This window comes from Ptychodera flava, chromosome 18 (genome assembly GCF_041260155.1).
Source record: "Ptychodera flava strain L36383 chromosome 18, AS_Pfla_20210202, whole genome shotgun sequence".
NCBI classification, from domain to species: Eukaryota; Metazoa; Hemichordata; class Enteropneusta; family Ptychoderidae; genus Ptychodera; species Ptychodera flava.
Genome location: NC_091945.1, coordinates 11,181,309 through 11,199,078, shown reverse-complemented (window position 1 = coordinate 11,199,078; position 17,770 = coordinate 11,181,309). Strand labels below are relative to the sequence as shown.

The 17,770-nt window shown below is 36.7% G+C and overlaps 1 protein-coding gene across 8 annotated transcripts in view; it reads right to left on the bottom strand.

The window, feature by feature from the left end:
* Positions 1 to 11,974: 11,974 nt before the first annotated feature.
* The window catches only part of LOC139116823 (microtubule-associated protein tau-like), a 55,051-nt gene continuing 49,255 nt past the window's right edge, over positions 11,975 to 17,770 (bottom strand). For 7 of the 8 annotated variants that reach the window (XM_070679509.1, XM_070679511.1, XM_070679513.1 and 4 more), the window contains 3 exons: positions 16,137 to 16,232; positions 13,882 to 13,991; positions 11,975 to 13,169 (listed from right to left, as the gene is read on the bottom strand). In XM_070679509.1, the coding sequence (XP_070535610.1) occupies positions 13,899 to 13,991; positions 16,137 to 16,232 (189 nt within the window). In that variant the 3' untranslated portion in view covers positions 11,975 to 13,169; positions 13,882 to 13,898. Of the gene's footprint in view, positions 13,170 to 13,881; positions 13,992 to 16,136; positions 16,233 to 16,303; positions 17,219 to 17,770 lie in introns of those variants that run through there. The other variant, XM_070679510.1, reaches the window with a different exon arrangement.

The window sequence follows — 17,770 nt, the reverse complement described above, 5'->3', positions numbered from 1 at the left end:
CACAGCATATCCCAACATCCCTTGTGCAGACACAAAATGTTAAAATGATGGCTGTATTGATACTGGTGACCGCTTCCGAAGCAGCTTCATACTATAAGTAAAGGGACGTAACGAAATTTTATTTGGCAGAGTCTTACAGTGATTGGACTGCTACAAAACTGGTGAACAATGAAAACGAATCAGATGCTGAATTTGCTTTTACATCTGCACGACATTCATCGCAAATCCCTGTTAAACACATTGACTTTAATATTTTTACGAGGGAAATTGATAAAATTTTCGCCTAACGTAATGCAAACTACGAAGAATATGACCAGACACCATTGATGAAAAGTCATAAATTTTAAGATGTGCATACTTCACTGTCACAATAAAATATTTCTTCAAAAAAACTATTATAAGCGACTGAAGCAGCAGATGATTTGTTTTTAAACTGAACTGCTCTGCTTTTCACAGTAGAGTATAAGGTGAAAAAACCCAACATGTAAAAGGGAAAATTGCTTTGCAGAGGAAAGTCTTTCACTTGATACAATAATTTACGTCCAAAATTATAAAGTTTTCGGTACCCTGTCATGTTGATCATTTGACACAATTTATTGCATTCAACTCTTCCAGTTTATTCGCACCTAATAGTCTCCTGGAATTTGTTCAAGTCTGTGATTTCAATTACTAATAAAATATTCTCGTTTTTTTGTGTTCATTTTTATTTGAAGTAATTGGATTTGCGTGAATGCAATTTCGTTGAGTTATGAGCTCACTGGAAATTACAAGGCCTTGAATATTGCAATCGGCGTACTGCGCAGACTCCTCTCTATCGCGTCAGTCAAAGCTGACCTGGACGATTGAAATATTGTACACCTTTTACCATGCTTGGTCAACGACCAAGTGTCTCATCCAATCGAATTCTTGGAGCAGCTCAATTATTTGACCAATTAATAATCGGGAAACAAATTTCTACCTTCATAAGCATCGCAGCATAGGCGTAAGAAACGCTGCTAATTACAAGCATATATTTGGTTATGGCAATAGCAATATATACACATACGTGTGATTTGATAATTAGATGGAGCTCGTGGCATATCTCGATGGATAAAGATATGGTTGTTTTTTTAGTCAAGACAAGTAGACCAACAATTCGTAAATATTGAAATGGAATTTCATGACGGTAAAATACAAACATCAAAATTTTCAGATATGGTTTCGTTTATGCCTTGATAATAAAAACAAAATAGATTTTTAATTGTGGTGAAGAACTTGTACTGATACTGGCAAAGGACGTTAAAACAACTCATCCAAGGAATACAATCCAAGGACTGTTGAAGTTAATCTCGAAAGCCGCCGAGTGACTCACGATATTCCAGTCACAAATTTTTCAATACAACGGATTTAAAACGGCAAAAAATTTACACTGACGACATAATTTGTCATGCATCATCGGTGAAGGGTTTATTTCATTTTTTTTTAATAATGCGGGAGAAAACGTTTGTCAAAATGCGCCCTTAAACAATGAAAGATGGTAAGGTCACTCGTAATATTTTGCGCGCCAAACGTTCCGTAGCAGAATGTCGAACTGTTAGAATATTTTCCAAGAACGACAGCCCCAAGGAAGACAAGATCCTATCCGTTGAGGGCGCTCTGGATCGGCAGAAACTTAATCTTGCTCGAGGAAATGCGAAAATGTTAAAGTGGTGTATCCCCGTTTTACCATTTCAACAAAATATTAAAAGAATATTTTAAATATAGTTTCTCTTTACAGTGCATATTTTCATTCTCAGTAAATGTAAACATTGTCCATTATCTGTTGTTGATTGGCCAGAAGCTGTAACTTTTGAATTTTTCACGAATTTCATTTTTGGGGTCAACTACATTTTCTTGTTCTTATGTTGGGATACACAGTATTCAGCTTGTCAACTCAGCCCGTTCATGTAGTGCATTGTTCTTGTTGACAATAGAATTCTGGTCCGCACTAGAATTTAAATGTAAACAATGACAGTGCATTCCACGCGTCGCAAGCTAAAAAGTAGGCGTATTAACATGTTTCATAGGGGAGTAGAATAAGAACTTGTTATTGACGTACAAGACAAACTAGTGAAAGTCTCTTCAAAAGTTACTGCTACTAACCCTTTAATCCACTGTATGGTCTGCAGAGTTGCCTAGTTAACTGTGGATATCATAACAACACCGTGCATACGACCACACCATGACTAAAGTCATTTTGGTCAAAACTTCAATGTCAACGGTGTTCTCGATATGCAATCGTAGCTGGCGGTGATAAACCTTGTTCGATACTATGTTTATAAACGAAAACCCTATCATTTATTATCTGTTAGCAACTTTTCTTTATTTGACAACATGCTAAAAGTGTGTACAGAGGATTTGTGAAATACGTTATGTAATCTGATTACTTTATGTTGTTGTACTTGGGCCTCAGCCCAAGTACATTTGTTTTCATTCCGTGGGAAAAAACTCTGTAAGGTATAACCATTTCTGGCTGAGACCAGGGAGGGCAAAATGTCTTGGCTTCATCTTTCTTGGCATAATAAATGGCGTAATGATGCTAACTTAATGGAAGTGCTGCTCTCAGCCAGTCATGAATAAGTGAGATGTGAATATAAATGCTTCTCTATCTGAGTTTTTGCCACAAAATCTTCTGAATATAATCAAAATGTGCATCGAAATGCAACAATTAATGCACCCTCCGTTTCCTAAGCGATGGCACGACCCTTGCTACACCCACTGGACGAGCCAAAGTGGGAGGGGTAATTTCAGTTTGGTCGAACAGGAGGGCTCGAGACAAGAATTTAACATTTAAACTTGAAACATGTTTAATCACTGACAAGATGTGGACTAGTGTTAATTAAAGTGAAAATTTGAAAAGGAAAGGTTTTATATCCCGGACACAATGAAAAACATTACGACTGGAAACTGTACCCCCAGTTGAGAATAGTAATGCCCACAGCGATGGAGAACACTTATCCTTGAGCTGAGAAAACCAGACCATCATTTCGAAATAGAGCTGCAGATTCGAGAAGCTCGTTCAAAATAGCTTGGTACACCCCATAAAGGGGTGGTTTCGAGTTTTGAGGGCAAATTTCGCCTCCTTCATATAGAAATCGTACGTTTGTTTTTCCAGGAGAACACACCATTTGACACAAAATTTACATGTAAAGGGGTCGCCAGTAAGTACGTGGTCAAATCTGGCATAAGAAACAATATGAAATGTTGGGTAAAGCCAGTCCAAAATAAACTGATTTGAACTTTTGTGTTTTGTAATTTATACCACTGCAGTAACATTACCTTTTTTTGACAACATCACACAATGTAATACGTTTTGAAACTGAATACTCCGACGTATTCTGTGTCTCCTTTGCTAAAAATACGGTATGCCGATTACCATGTAAGGAGATGATGACGTCAAGACAGATTTGTAGTGCGTTTGGTCCTGGATAGTGCACGAAGTTTTGTCGAGGTAGCTGTGTATTTATTTCCTAAATGGGAGAGATTACCCTGCTTTCCTGGTGACCATCATAACGTGCCATTACATTGTCAACCATGGTCGATGATGTTTTGACCATCAGTGACAATGACTGCTGACCGTCATCCAAACTGACAATGTTTTGACAATCATCAACTGACGTTTACTCATTGTCACAACATGGTCTTCACATGGTCAAGAAAAAAATAACGACAATGAAACATGGTCATATTATGGTCATCACATTGACAATGATTTGATGATGACTGACTGGTCATATGGTCATATGGTCATTAGATGGTCAAGGAAAAGATTGTGACTATGAAACACAGTCATATCATCATCACCTCGTTGTAAATTATTTGACCATGTTTGATGGTCACAATCTTTCCCTAAACCGTCATGATGTGTGCAACTGATCTGATGCACATGTCATTTTATGTGGTACTACAGACTGTAGGAACTCTCACAACAGCTGCACGGTTGCCAATGCAGGGAGGGAGACCTGTCAGCACCACTATCATTATGTATTCAGAAAAATGATTTTGCCAAAGTCGATAGATTTCTCATTCATCACAGCAGGATTACAGACAAACACATGACTTCACTCACAAGATTACAAAAAGTTAGTAAATTTTCCAAATGAACAATGGAATTTTTCATTTATTTCCCATGACTGACAATCCAAAGTTTTAAACTTACAAGAACAGGCAGATTTTCACTTGTGGTTGTGCACAATTCAGCTGCTTTTAAAAGCATCAGTTTTTCAAGTATATATACCGTAGTTTGGCGATCACCTCACCTTTAAGTTACTGATGCCCACAGACAAGACATGAGGCAAGTCCCTAACCTGAGAGTTGAGTTTTGAGCTTACGTACACAAGATTTGAGTCTCTGTAATAATCAGTCAAACTCTTAATATCGTCGATGATCTTGTTTTGTAAATCGTGGTTGGATCATACAGCTGAATTTTTACGAAAACAAAACAAATTGTCAAAACAGGAACATTTTTTCTGTGCATATAAAAGCACAGTCCCTCTGGATAAAAGGGAGAATTAGTGCTGTTACGGATGCAATGTACGTCCGTTCACCTCTTTCAAAACGAGCAACAATGACGGGTCGTAGACTTATATAATGTTACTGCAAATTTGTACCGTAAAAATTTCAATAGAACAGGACCTTTTACTGTTGAAACGTACACAAATGTCAATGCTTTCAATGTTTAGTATAAGCACAGTCCCTGAAGCTATTGCATACGGTACATACAGACAGTCTGTGTCACTTGATCATCGATATGCCACCAACAATATCTCGCCTTCAGAAGCCAGACGTGGATTGAGGTTACAATTTTTGTCCATGTTTTATGCGTCAGAGCTATATATATTGCACTCCATCCTGAGCTGATCAGCCGAATGAAAATCCAACACGCAATGTCAAAGCGTGAGCCGAATGCGGCTGGTAGCAGCTGACATGTTTAGTCAGAGGTCACGGTGCACGGTTTACCAAGTTAAGGTCGCGCATTGATATTGAATCTTCGTGCTGAAAGAACTGTACACTCTTAGACCATTTCGAATCATTAGTATAACCATTTTCATAATGTAATATAATAAATAAATTACTATTTTGAGTTTGAATTGTACGGGATTAGGGCCGATAGAGAGTCAAACTCCAACGTTTAAAATGGGACTACGTTATCAATCGCGTAATGATTTATTGATCTCACTTCCGTGAAGGTCATGAGGCTTGAACGGCGCGAAGTAAGATTTCTGTACCGTTGCGTGATCATGACTTATCTGGCAGAAATTTTTGCGATCTTTGTATGGAATCACTAGCCGAAATACATCATAGTTTCGCAGAAATGTATATAGAGTACAAGAGACAGATAGAGTTCAAAATTTGTGAACGCGAAAAGCAGGTAAAGATGCCGACTATATTTTCCCAGTAACTTGTACCGGTATGCTTACGTGCAGCACGGAGTGACCTGCAGCTGGGAACTGTCTATACCGTCTGCGAGCCGTTCACAAATGCAGGTAAGTTGATATAACATAGACCTTCGTTATACAAACACAGTCCCTCTATCCAGAGGGACTGTGTACAAACGTAAAACTGCACATTGCCATTAAATTACATGTACTAAGTTTCGTTGAGTAATGATTCGTACGGAATTCACTTTCAATTCACAACAATGCTGGAAAATAGTGTATGGAAAATAATTGCGAGAGTTTTACAGATCGTTTGTCCGTTTTAAATATATTAATATATCATTATAAATGTTTATGCAGTTGGTGTCTGTGAGTTAGTTTTTCAAGTAACTATTGTCTCATTTTCAACTAATAATGTTTATTGATTTCATTCATCAAATTGCAGTCAAACAGTAAAGACTCACACTATTTCCTGAACCATTCGTATTTTTCAGAATTCTTTGCTGGTACTGTGAAAGGATGAGAAATTCAGAGAAAAGAAGCTAAATCGCTGCCTTTGACAGTAATGTTAATTTCACATGAACCTTCTCAAGTCAAGTTTAATGTAGACATATTTATGTGGCATGAAAAAACATTGGCATATAAAATAAATCGTACCCTAAATTGAACTTAACGTTTTGTTTCTGTTTTATTTTTTACTACTGTTTCTTATGAAGCTAGTATTTCAGAATTTATACATCTGTGCTGATTTACAGTCTGCCTCAATATTTTTCAGGTGTCCATCTGTAATTATGTTTTTAGCCATGTTTACACAGCTGATTTCACAACTCAGTGTACATATCTGAACTTTCAAAATGTTGAAAGTGTGGTACAAATGCACAAATTTTGCTGTCACTACAGCGTGCTGTATCTTTAGTGTCAGCATCACTAATCTACATATAATAATAATGTTCTTTGGTACATTGTTTCATGATGCTTCAGCTCTCTGAGTATTCTGCCAATACAAAGTTTTCGATTTCTCAACCCTAATATTAAGAGTTGGTCGAGTAGTCTACATGACAGAAATTAGATAAGGTATAAACATCTCTTTTAGGCTTTTTTCAGGCATGTGTCTTTTGGCTGTTATGCAATCTTTTCTCAATATTCAACTTTTTAAATATGTATCAAAATGTTATTCACAAAATTCTTTGTTTATAAATTCTGTAAAGCTGTAACTTTTGATCTTTTTTCACGTCCTCTTGATTAAAACGAAGATTTATTGCATTTTGTCAACATCATTGAATATCTGTTGGTGCAGAAAATATATTTTGAGAAGGTTCTGAATGATCCAATCTACAAAAGACACTCTTTGTACCTTATTCTATTTGATTGAAAGAAGTAGTAAATTTCACAAAGCATATATATTGTATAAAAGCCCTGATGAAAGAGAACATGGTCAACTACAGTACACATTAATTATTTGCACAGTAGTCACATGACTTACCTTTTAATGAACCTCCAAAAAATTTGTTAAAAACAAATTTACAAAAATAGAACAAGATTTCCTATTAAAAGTCTGTACACTTGCAAGCTGTTGTAATCGACACACATGTACTGTATTATTGGTCAGTAAATAGGTGACTATGATTCAGAATTATTTTTATTTTAATTAAAAGGTCATAATGTGAAACAAAAAATAGTGAAAATATCAAAAGTTACAGCTACTGTGGCTTTAAGTCAATATTACATGTTAGCATTTATTACATACATCCTGTCAGTAGTCATTGCTTAAGGTGTAGCGTGTCAGGTTTGTTGAGTATTTTTTGTCAAAAAAGAGTTGAGGGACAAATTTTAAAAAGTGCATTTGTCTTAGTTCTTTGTCAGTTTAAACACTAAAGTTTGAACCGTCACTCACCACAGATAATCGGAATTGTGTAGACGTCAAAGTGTCTTTGTTTTTCTATACCATTTTTGAAGTCAGTGATCAGCTTACCAAAAAAGCAGCTTTCAGGTGACACTTAGGTGAAATTCACATTTATTGCCAAAATCTAAGTCCGAAAATAGGTCTTTGCATGAGGGAACCCACAGGCTGCCTTAATTATCACTTTATCCCTGTATAATTGTTGGGGTCATTATATGATCTTTGATATGTGTTTTTATCAATGTTGACTATAATTGCACTCAATGCAATGTTACACATAATTAAATTGACTGAAATGAATTATTTACATTCAGTTTCTGTAGCTGTATAATGTTGACATTTATGCAGACACCTTCAATGACCATGTTTTGACCATCACCCTGTTCTGACAATCACTGACCAGGTTTTGGCAATCAACAATATCCAAACAAGACCACTGGTCGGTGACCATGTTCTGACCGTCATAGACAATGTTCTGGCCACCAATTTGACCAGTGTCCTGACCATCAGTGACCATGTTCTGACAATCGTTACCTATGTTCTGGCCACCATTGACCATGTTCTGGCCATCATTGACCATGTTCTGACCATCATTACCCATTGCTCTGGCCATCATTGACCATGTTCTGACCACCATCATTGCCTCCTCTGGTGACCATGTTCTGACCATCATTGACCATGTTTTGTCAATCATTGACCATGTTCTGGACATGTTCTGATTACTGTTGCAATGCAGCTTTATTCACAATGACCATGGTCTGTCCATGTTCGTTGTGAACTTTAATTGGCAATGTTTTGACCATGATACGACAACGATTTCTTTTGACCATATTCTGACTGTGATGTGACTATCATAATGCTGACCACCACTGACCATGTTCTGACAATGGTGTCAATTTAACAAACGTGTTCATTTCATGGTCGATCATGGTCAACTTGATAGTCAAACATGGTCGAACATGGTCAATGACCATGGTTTGACAATGGTCAAACCATAGTCGACCATGTTCTGACCGTCATCCTTAAAGCAGGGTAGGGTCGATCTAAACGAAGGCCGAAGAATGTTATGATACTCTAAGCGAGCTGAACTCTAACGCGAATGGTTGGATAATTTGGAGGATGTCTAGAACCGGGGTCTAGAATGATCTTGTCTCATTAAGATTATTTGTCGGTCAGTATTGAATTTCAACTGCGTCACAAGTTTGCGAAATGAGTATTCCGTCGAACGGTCAACGAACGATGTTTTAGAAATCTGGAGACATGGCACATCGCATTTTTATTTTAGTATTTTATATTTTACAAAAGATTTAAGAAGCAATGATTTTGTCGAAAATTCTGAAAAAAATATAGGAAGATTTGATCGCGAACACATTTTCACTTGGGGTCAACTAGCTCTGCGTACGATGCTGTGTGTTCCGCTACAGCTAATCGCCCCGCTCACCACAGCCCTGCAAAGACCCGTACGTAGGGTCGGTGACTTCAAATCCATTTTCGGACTTCACGTAAAAAGCCAATTACTGCCGAAATTCAGCGTTCTTGGGCCCAAGTCGTATCCCAGCCTACCTCAGCTACTCGATCGCTTCCAAAAATGACAGTCTTTTATTGACTTCTCGTAATAACCGTCGATGTCGGCAACTCTCTCGCTAGCCCTGCGTACGATGCTGTGTGTTAGCTGTAGCACATAGCATCGTACGCAGGGCTAGGGGTCAACCGGATGCGCTATTTTGCGGGTTGCGGGTTGCGGGCTGCGGGCATGAAAAAATGTGTTTTTTGATATCATTTTCGCCCTTCTCACACTTCAGATTAGTTCAACCGCCGATAAAAGCACAATTTTCAAAATCGTTTTCAACGCCGTTTCAAATAATTTTATTGTGGTGAACACGATTATAGTCCTAGGAAACTTTTCAAAGTCACGCTGGATCAAATGCTTGAAGGGGCATCCGGCATGGAGCGACTATCATACTGCAGGTGCAAGTCATACGTTCATGATATTAGGAGATGGAGCTGCAGAACACAAACTAAAATGTTAGCAGAATGTCGTTCTCTGAGGTCGCGACCTAGCTTGAACCGAAACGGCAAAGTAAACTAAGTCCTTTGTTGTACGTCTTTTTCTTTTTAAAGATTTCATGAAAAATACACGGCATTTACAATACACATCACTTCTACGCTTTTTTAAGTCAAATCTTTCCTTATGCATTGCATTTAACTAGGCATTGTTTAATTTTCTGTATGAGTTGCCCTGGAACCGAATTGTGAATGGATCCATTACAAAGAATTTACTTCCTATGGCCTGATACTAGAAATGTAACAATTTTCATTCCGCGATAAGTGGCGACATTTCCGAGGCGCGATTTTTTTTTGTCAGTCTGGTCACGTATATTTCTCACTCACATCCATGGCAAGAAAGAAAAGTGATTCAGATCCCTAATTATTTGTAATGGCCAGGCAGCCATCATCATCATTGATAATAGACACATTCTAAAGGTTTTATTTCTTATACACTAAATGCCATATTACATATATTAGAAATCTAGCCATAATTCTAAAAACCCGCAGCCCGCAACCCGCACTTTAGCAGATACCGGGGTCAACATGGGGTCGCAGCCATGTTGCCTCAAAACTTATTTCTGTCTGCACTCAAAACTCAAAAATGTCGGATATGAACCTGAAAAATCGATGCAATTTCGTCAAAATTCGGCGAAATTTCAGCCTATAGACAAAATTTCATTAGGTAAGGTAAATTTACTGAAATTTGATCGACAAATAATCCTGAGCTTGAACGTGACAGCTCGCCTTCTCGGGAAGTCAAGTATCCAGCTGCCCATACACAGTTGCCCATATGGCCAGGTTTATGAGATTGTTTTCAAGCGAGCGAGCCAATAGAGCTAGAGGTCTGATTTTTGGTATATAGGAATAACTTAGCAATACAATTATTTTGACAAAATGTCACGTGACCTCAATGACCTTTGACCTCAAATAGATATATTTGTCCACAACTCAGTAACCACAAGTGCTACACCCTTCATATTTGGTATGATGGGACACCTTATGACACCACATATTGTACCTCATTAATTATGCGCATATCTAATTCTGAGCAAGCCAATCGAGCTGGATGTCCGATTTTTGGTATATAGGGATAACTATAGGGTAGAAATCTAAATATGCCCATCTAAATATTAGACATCTACCATCGAGAACAAAAGAAATTTGCTGTAATTTGAATATTTAAGGAGTTTAAGCAATTTTCACTATAAATAAAGAACCCCTGCCTCAAACTCCACAAAAGTTGCCAGACATATTTTGCCGTTGTCATGCCATTGCTTCGTTTAATAACCAGTTAATCAAATGCCTAATTGACAGGAGGAAATTCAAGACCATATTTGAATAGTAGTATATATTGTCCTCAAAATTACTCTATCACGGCCCATGTACTCATTGCCTTCAGCAATACTGCCTTGTTAAATTTGAATTGATTCAGACTTAATACGGTTTGTTCAGTCTTTAGATGTGCTTTCTGTAAAATTTCATTGTATATTTTTAATTTCTTTTAAACGACAAAAAGAACAGAACGGCACACTACTAATTGTATATTTAAAACAATTAAAGGGATTATATTAAATTGAAACCTGCATTATCATGTAGCAAGTAGGTTACTTGCGGCAAATAGTTTAGTCAGTTTTCTACTCATCTTCTGTTTTGGTAACTTTTTCGTGTCAAAAGTGTAATCACGCTTGGTATTAAAATAGGCTTGTAGCAGAGTTAAAAAGTGATACAGGGTCAAAATTTCAAAGGAAATTAGAGTAAATCTCTCCTTCACAAGCTCTGCCTAACAGATATATGATGGAGTCACTTATATCTATCATCTTGAGTGCATATATAGCAATATTTTATACATTATGAGAATGACTTTGACAACTTATGGTACAGTACTCGCCTCGAAATTGAAAGACATAAACCTTGCTCAAATTTTCCTAAAGAAAACTTTAAACCGTTCTCTTTTAAATTCAAAAATAAATATCAGGGTTCGCTGTGCAAATTCTGGTGCCATGGAAACAAAGTACCGATATTTGAAATACAGAATAGCCGCCATTCCTGTTTTAACTCTATGGGGAAAATAATAGTTTTAACAAAAGTATGGGCTTAAAATTCAATTTACTCCCAGAGCTTTAAAATGATTCCACACAAGTGGTCGATCATGAAGGTATTCTAAAAAGTTGGGAGTTAAATATCTGCCTCCAGACTCGAGGCACACTCAGCTTTAACACGAATTAAATGTTTATTAAAATGGACAGAATAATTTCTTTCAGCAGTGAGGGATAGTACGCTAGTCCATTGGATCCATACTACCAATGGAAACACTGTATCCAAGGTACGTTGGCGATTGATGAAACTTAGACTATATTTGTCATAATGTTCATCGTAAAATTAAAATGTCCTAGCTATGTTGACCTACTGCATTTAGATATCGTGCATGGAATACACTGATCCCAAACAAAAAAGTCGCAAAAGTCGCACATGCTCTGTTCCGACAAGACCTCTTCCTTTAAAGTAGACTGACAATTCGTTTTTAATTCCAATAGCGCAAAACCCTCTACATCTATGCCTTGTATGAAAATTTGCAACATCTTCGGAAAGTGTGACAAAATATTTACCGAGAAAAAACAAGTGCTAAGGATTTGACTTGTACGAACTGTGCGAACTTTTTAATATTCACTGAAAAAAACTGACATACTTTAACATTCAGAGATATAGGAAAGTCAGGTATTTACTATAAGAAGTGAAATAAAACACAATTTGAAATGTGAGAATGACGTTGTGTGCAGATTCTTCTGGACTTTTCTGAAAAACTGGTGAACAAAACATTTACTGTAACTCTTGCAGGTATATATATGTGGAATGGAGTGTTGATAATGAAACAAGTGAAGGGTACTAGTACGCTTACAATAATCATGCAAATATGACTACTTCTACTAGTGTGGATTTTGTATTTGAAAATCGTCCATGTAACTAGCTTGAAGTACGACTACAGACTGAAAATTCGATCCACAACTACTGACTGACTCTGCAATCACTGGATTTTTGAGAACTACAATTTTGGTAAATTTTACTCTGCGGAATCTTAGACCCTTCAGAGTTTCTTTAGGGTCTGTTGTGGAATATAGGTCAAAGTTAATACCTGTCAAAGTTCATATTTTTAAAAGGAGACTTGATTGTTCGACAAGACAACTTACATCACATGGCTGCCGATTTATAAAAAAATGTTGTGAAAGTTTATGTTCAAATGCTTCTGTTAATTTAGAGTTGTGTTCGTCATGATTTTTGGGTGAAAAACAATATGAATCTAGAAAATTACAATGCCATTTATTCATTTACTTCAAAAATTTACATAAAAGTCTTGAGGAAAAATAAAATCTGAAATGATGATCTACAAATTAAAAAAAGAATTCCACCGTACTGTCAGAAAAACAATACCTTATTCCAGGCCCTATTATCTTTATCACCATTGCTGTTTGTTCGAACTCACATTATGGATAAAATATATGTTTCTATGGCGACTAAGGAAAGAGACATCACACTGTTGTCTTTTCGCTTATCAATCTCTGAAGCGTGTTTTGAAATAAAGCCTTGGCATGTCCAAGAATCCTGGGTTTATTTTGAATCAGCGAAATAACACAGCTGCTCAGAGATGGAAACCAAATGTTCCTCTTTATTGCAGCAGTTGAACATGACATTGAAGCAGTTTCCGTAGATTTGATCGCATGGCCAATCTTCATCACTTGTTCAGTTTCTTTATCTTGATATTACATTGGAGTCCTGGCAAGATTTGGACCTTGTTGTGACTGGAGAGTCCCCTGATAGTCACATGACATCTGTCAGTTGAAAAGAAACATAAACTTCAAGATGATGGCAAATGTTTACCAAATATCTTTCTGGTATAACAAATTTTAAAGAATCAATAGTATGAAATACGTTTGATAATTTGTTGAATATGCACAAAATTTTGTTGGAAGTTTGGCATCTATGGGCAATTCTACATTATTTTATATAACAACAATTATTTTAATCAACCATTCATATCAAATAGAATTTTATGATTTTATCTGAGAAAATGCTTCTGAATCAGTTATTTGTTCATTACAGCATCTCTTTATGGTTCAGATTCTTATTTTTTCATCTAAAGTAAGTCCTAATGTCACAATATACTAGTATGTCACCACTTCCAACAAGACCAACACACTGATGTGTGGCAGTTGGTGCATGATGGGCAGGATGTGCTCACTCTGTTCTAAACAACTGACATCACTTTTTGTTCTGTGACCAGAAGTGGACATGTCCATTTTCATTTGGATTTTATCACGACATGGTGTGTTCTACAGTTTGTCTCTCTGCGGGATTCAGATGAATGTGCTAAGTTGTTAAAATGTGAAACCTCTTTTAACATTGCTCAAATATTAAATGCATAAAAAGCTGAAACATTACATGTTTGAAAAATTTGCATAGTGATGTTTAAAACTTTCACGGTCCAAATTGCAAACTGTAATGCGTTCTGCTGTAACTTTTGAATAGAATGTGCAAGACTACCTTTGAAACCTGTGGTACTATTCTTGAAATGGGTCTTCTGTAACTGGCTCTGGCATTGAACCAATTTTTGATGAGGCATTCTCATTGAAGTCAAGAGTGTGGGATTCAATCTGTGTAAAGAGGAGATGAATCGTGGTTCAGAAAGCTTACAAGAATTTAAAATATATTTTCAAATTAAATATATTTTGGCCAAAAAATGCTGAGCAAATATGCTAAAAAGACATTTTTTAATCTTCACTATTGGAAAAATCACTCAAATGGTGTAACCATGTGTGAGTCTCTGCTCAGAATTAATGCAGTATATAGACTAGTACGGGAATTTTAGTTCAGAACAGAAATAAACCAGACATATTTTATCCACTGCTATAATCAACTGTTTTTTAGTCCCCGCGGACGAAGTCCGGCGGGGACTTATAGATTGGGTCCCGTCTGTGCGTCCGTCCGTCCGTCCGTCCGTCCGTCCGTCCGTCCGTCATCAACAGTTTCTCAGACACTGCTGAACCAATTTCGTTCAAACTCGGCACAAAGGCATAGCACTATGACCTACAGATGCACGTCGATTTATTTTGTGATACGATCCAATATGGCCACGAGGCGGCCATTTTGTTGCGATTTTTCATGTCTTTGGACCATAACTCAAACATCCTTGAACAGATTCTGTTCAAACTTGGCACAAAGGCATAACACTATGGCTTTTATATCCATGTAAAATTATATCACGATACGATCCAATATGGGCGCGAGGCGGCCATTTTGTTGCGGTTTTCATGTCTTTGGACCATAACTCAGACATCCTTGAACATATTCTGTTCAACCTTGGCACAAAGGCATAACACTATGGCCTACATGTGCATGTCAAATTATTTTGCGATACGATCCAACATGGCCGCGAGGCAGCCATTTTGTTTGCGATTTTTTCATGTCTTTGAACCATAACTCAAATATCCTTGAACCGATTCTGTTCAAACTTTGCACAAAGGCATAACACTATGGCCTACATATGCTTGTCAATTATATTGCGATACGATCCAATATGGGCGTGAGGCGGCCATTTTGTTGGGATCTTTCATGTTTTTGGATCATAACTCAGACATCCTTGAACAGATTCTGTTAAAACTTGGCGCAAAGGCATAACACTATGGCCTTCATGTGCATGTAAAATTATTTTGGGATACGATCCAATATGGGCGTGAGGCAGCCATTTTGTTGCGATTTTTCATGTCTTTGGACCATAACTCAGACATCCTTGAACCGATTCTGTTCAAATTTGGCACAAAAGCAAAACATTATGCCCTTCATATGAACGCCACTTTATTTCATGATATGATCCAATATGGCCAACAGGCGTCCATTTTTTTGCGATTTTCTCATGTCTCTGAACCATAACTCAAACATCCTTGAACTGATTTTGTTCAAACTTGGCACAAAGGCAAAGCACTATGGCATACATATGCATGTATCAATTAACCTTGCGATAGGATCCAATATGGCTGCAGAACTGCCATTTTGTTGGAATTTTGCATGTCTTTGAAGCATAATTCAAAGGTTTTTTAACCCATTTTGTCCAAACTTGGCACAAAGATCAAGCACTATGGTACACATACATGTATACATGTCAATTTACTTCGTGACATGTTCCAATATGGCTGCCAGATTGTCATTTTTGGATTTTTCATGTCTTTGAGGCTTAATCATATGCAATATTCCTTATCCAATGTTGTTGAGACTTGGTACAAAGATAAAGTACTATGGCATACTTATGCATGTCTACTAATTTTGTGCTACGATCCATATGGTCAATAGACAGCCATTTGATTTCAATTTTATAAACATAGGTCACTGTCCTTCAATGGACTGATTTTGTTTAAACGTGATATAGCTGCATTCTTGTGCACATTAATTTGTTTCATTATATGATCCAAAATGGCTGATTACAACAACATACCCGATCCCATACCATTTCGAAAATTCCACCAAACCATGTGTATAGTATGTGCTGTCATGACACTAGAGGCAGTGAGGGCATCGTTATGTGTGATGTAATCAAAAGTTCCTTTAGTGGTCAACACCGGCAGAGATGAGTCTTTTATTGAACGTTCCTCAGATTACTTTATTATGCAAGTCACAGGCCTGATGCACCCGTTGCATCAATGTCATTCCACAGCTACCTAAAGAGATTATAACAAAATGGACAAGCGGGGACTGTGTCATCACGATGACTTGTTCCATAAATGCCAGTCAATAATTTCACTCACAGTCACATCTCCACCTCCAGGTTGATGATCAGCATTCTCCAGGGAACCGATCCTTGCACGGGCACTTTCCTTGAATTCAAGTTTCTCGTCATGAATCTGGGAAGAGTAAGCAAACTCCTTAGAATGTGACACAGAGAAGGTGGCAAAACATTTCGATGTGGAATGAATTCTCATTAAAGAGTATGAACCATATACAATGAAAAACAAAAACAAAACAAAAACATTTTGAATCACAACCTGCCACATAAAGGTTTCCTGCCTTTAACAAGACAAAACCTTTACCTATTTTGAACACATTGTCAAAGACTTGAAGTCTCTGGATGGAACTGGTAATGAAAAAAATTGCAATAAACATGAGTACTTTATAATACATTGTAGCAAGATACCATTGAAAAAGGTATGACTGGTCGAATAAATCAATTTGCCTTGGTTTTCATGGAGATTACCAATCAATTTTGTTGGTTCAATAACTGTAATGTCATCTGAAAAGTTGTTTATCATCAAAAAAGTGAAAAAAGCTGTTACAACATCATTAGGACGTGAGAAGGGAATACACCGAAACTGGTAAAATGCCATTATACAACCCTGAGTTACAAAAGCAAAAATGATGTTGAAACTTTTTGAAGGCTATTACTGTCACAGAACTTACCAACTGTCTGATATTTTGTTAGTTTTGTTAGTATTGTGCACACAGTTAAATAAATCCATGAAAAACTGTTTCAGGCAATACATTCTTCTGTGAGAACACACAGCTTTAGTCAGAAAGTGGCTCTAATGGACATGATATACCAGTAATCAACATGCTAAACACTGAACTGAGAAACAATTACACTTGTTAAGAAAATTTTATTTCTCTTGGGCTAGTTAAACAAGCAACATTTTCGTTCATGTTGATTAATGAAATTGACCGGGATTGAAGAGACAATCAAGGGGGAAGGGAGTCTTGACAGTTACCCACACACAAGGAGTGACACACCCCTTACCTTAACATCACCTCCCCCAGGGACGTGATTAATATTCTCCAATGATCCAACACGACTGGACACTTTACTGAAGTAGCTTTTAACATTGTATGTTGGGATCTAAAAAATGTCCACTTTCAAATTTTAAAATATATTCTCAGAACCAAAACTGAATAAACAGCAAAATGTATCAAAAAATTAATATAAATAAAAATAAAAAATTGAGAGCAGCATGCAAGCATTCCTAAGGAGCACATTATATTTATTTAACCCTTGTTGTGAAAGAACAAAGTTTGTTTTCATTCTTCCACAGTTACTTTTTATTTTATCACTTCATGTACTGTAGATTCACTTTGCTTATTTCATTCATTTTTTGTCACATTTGAATTGTGATATTTGTTTCTGTTTTTGTTTAAATTTCAATGAATGATTCTTTAAGGATTCAAAGTATCAGTTATACACGCTGTTGACTTAATTGAAAGTGATTACCTGAAATGCTATATCAAGTGAACAATAAGCTTAAAGCTAAAATAACAGCTACTGCATATGGAAAAAAAGCTGAATATGGTCTTACTTTTGGTGACACGGGAACACAAAAATATTACAAACAAAAGAAAACAAAACATTGTTACATTACTTGGACTGCTGATTGTGACTTTATCCAGATTATCA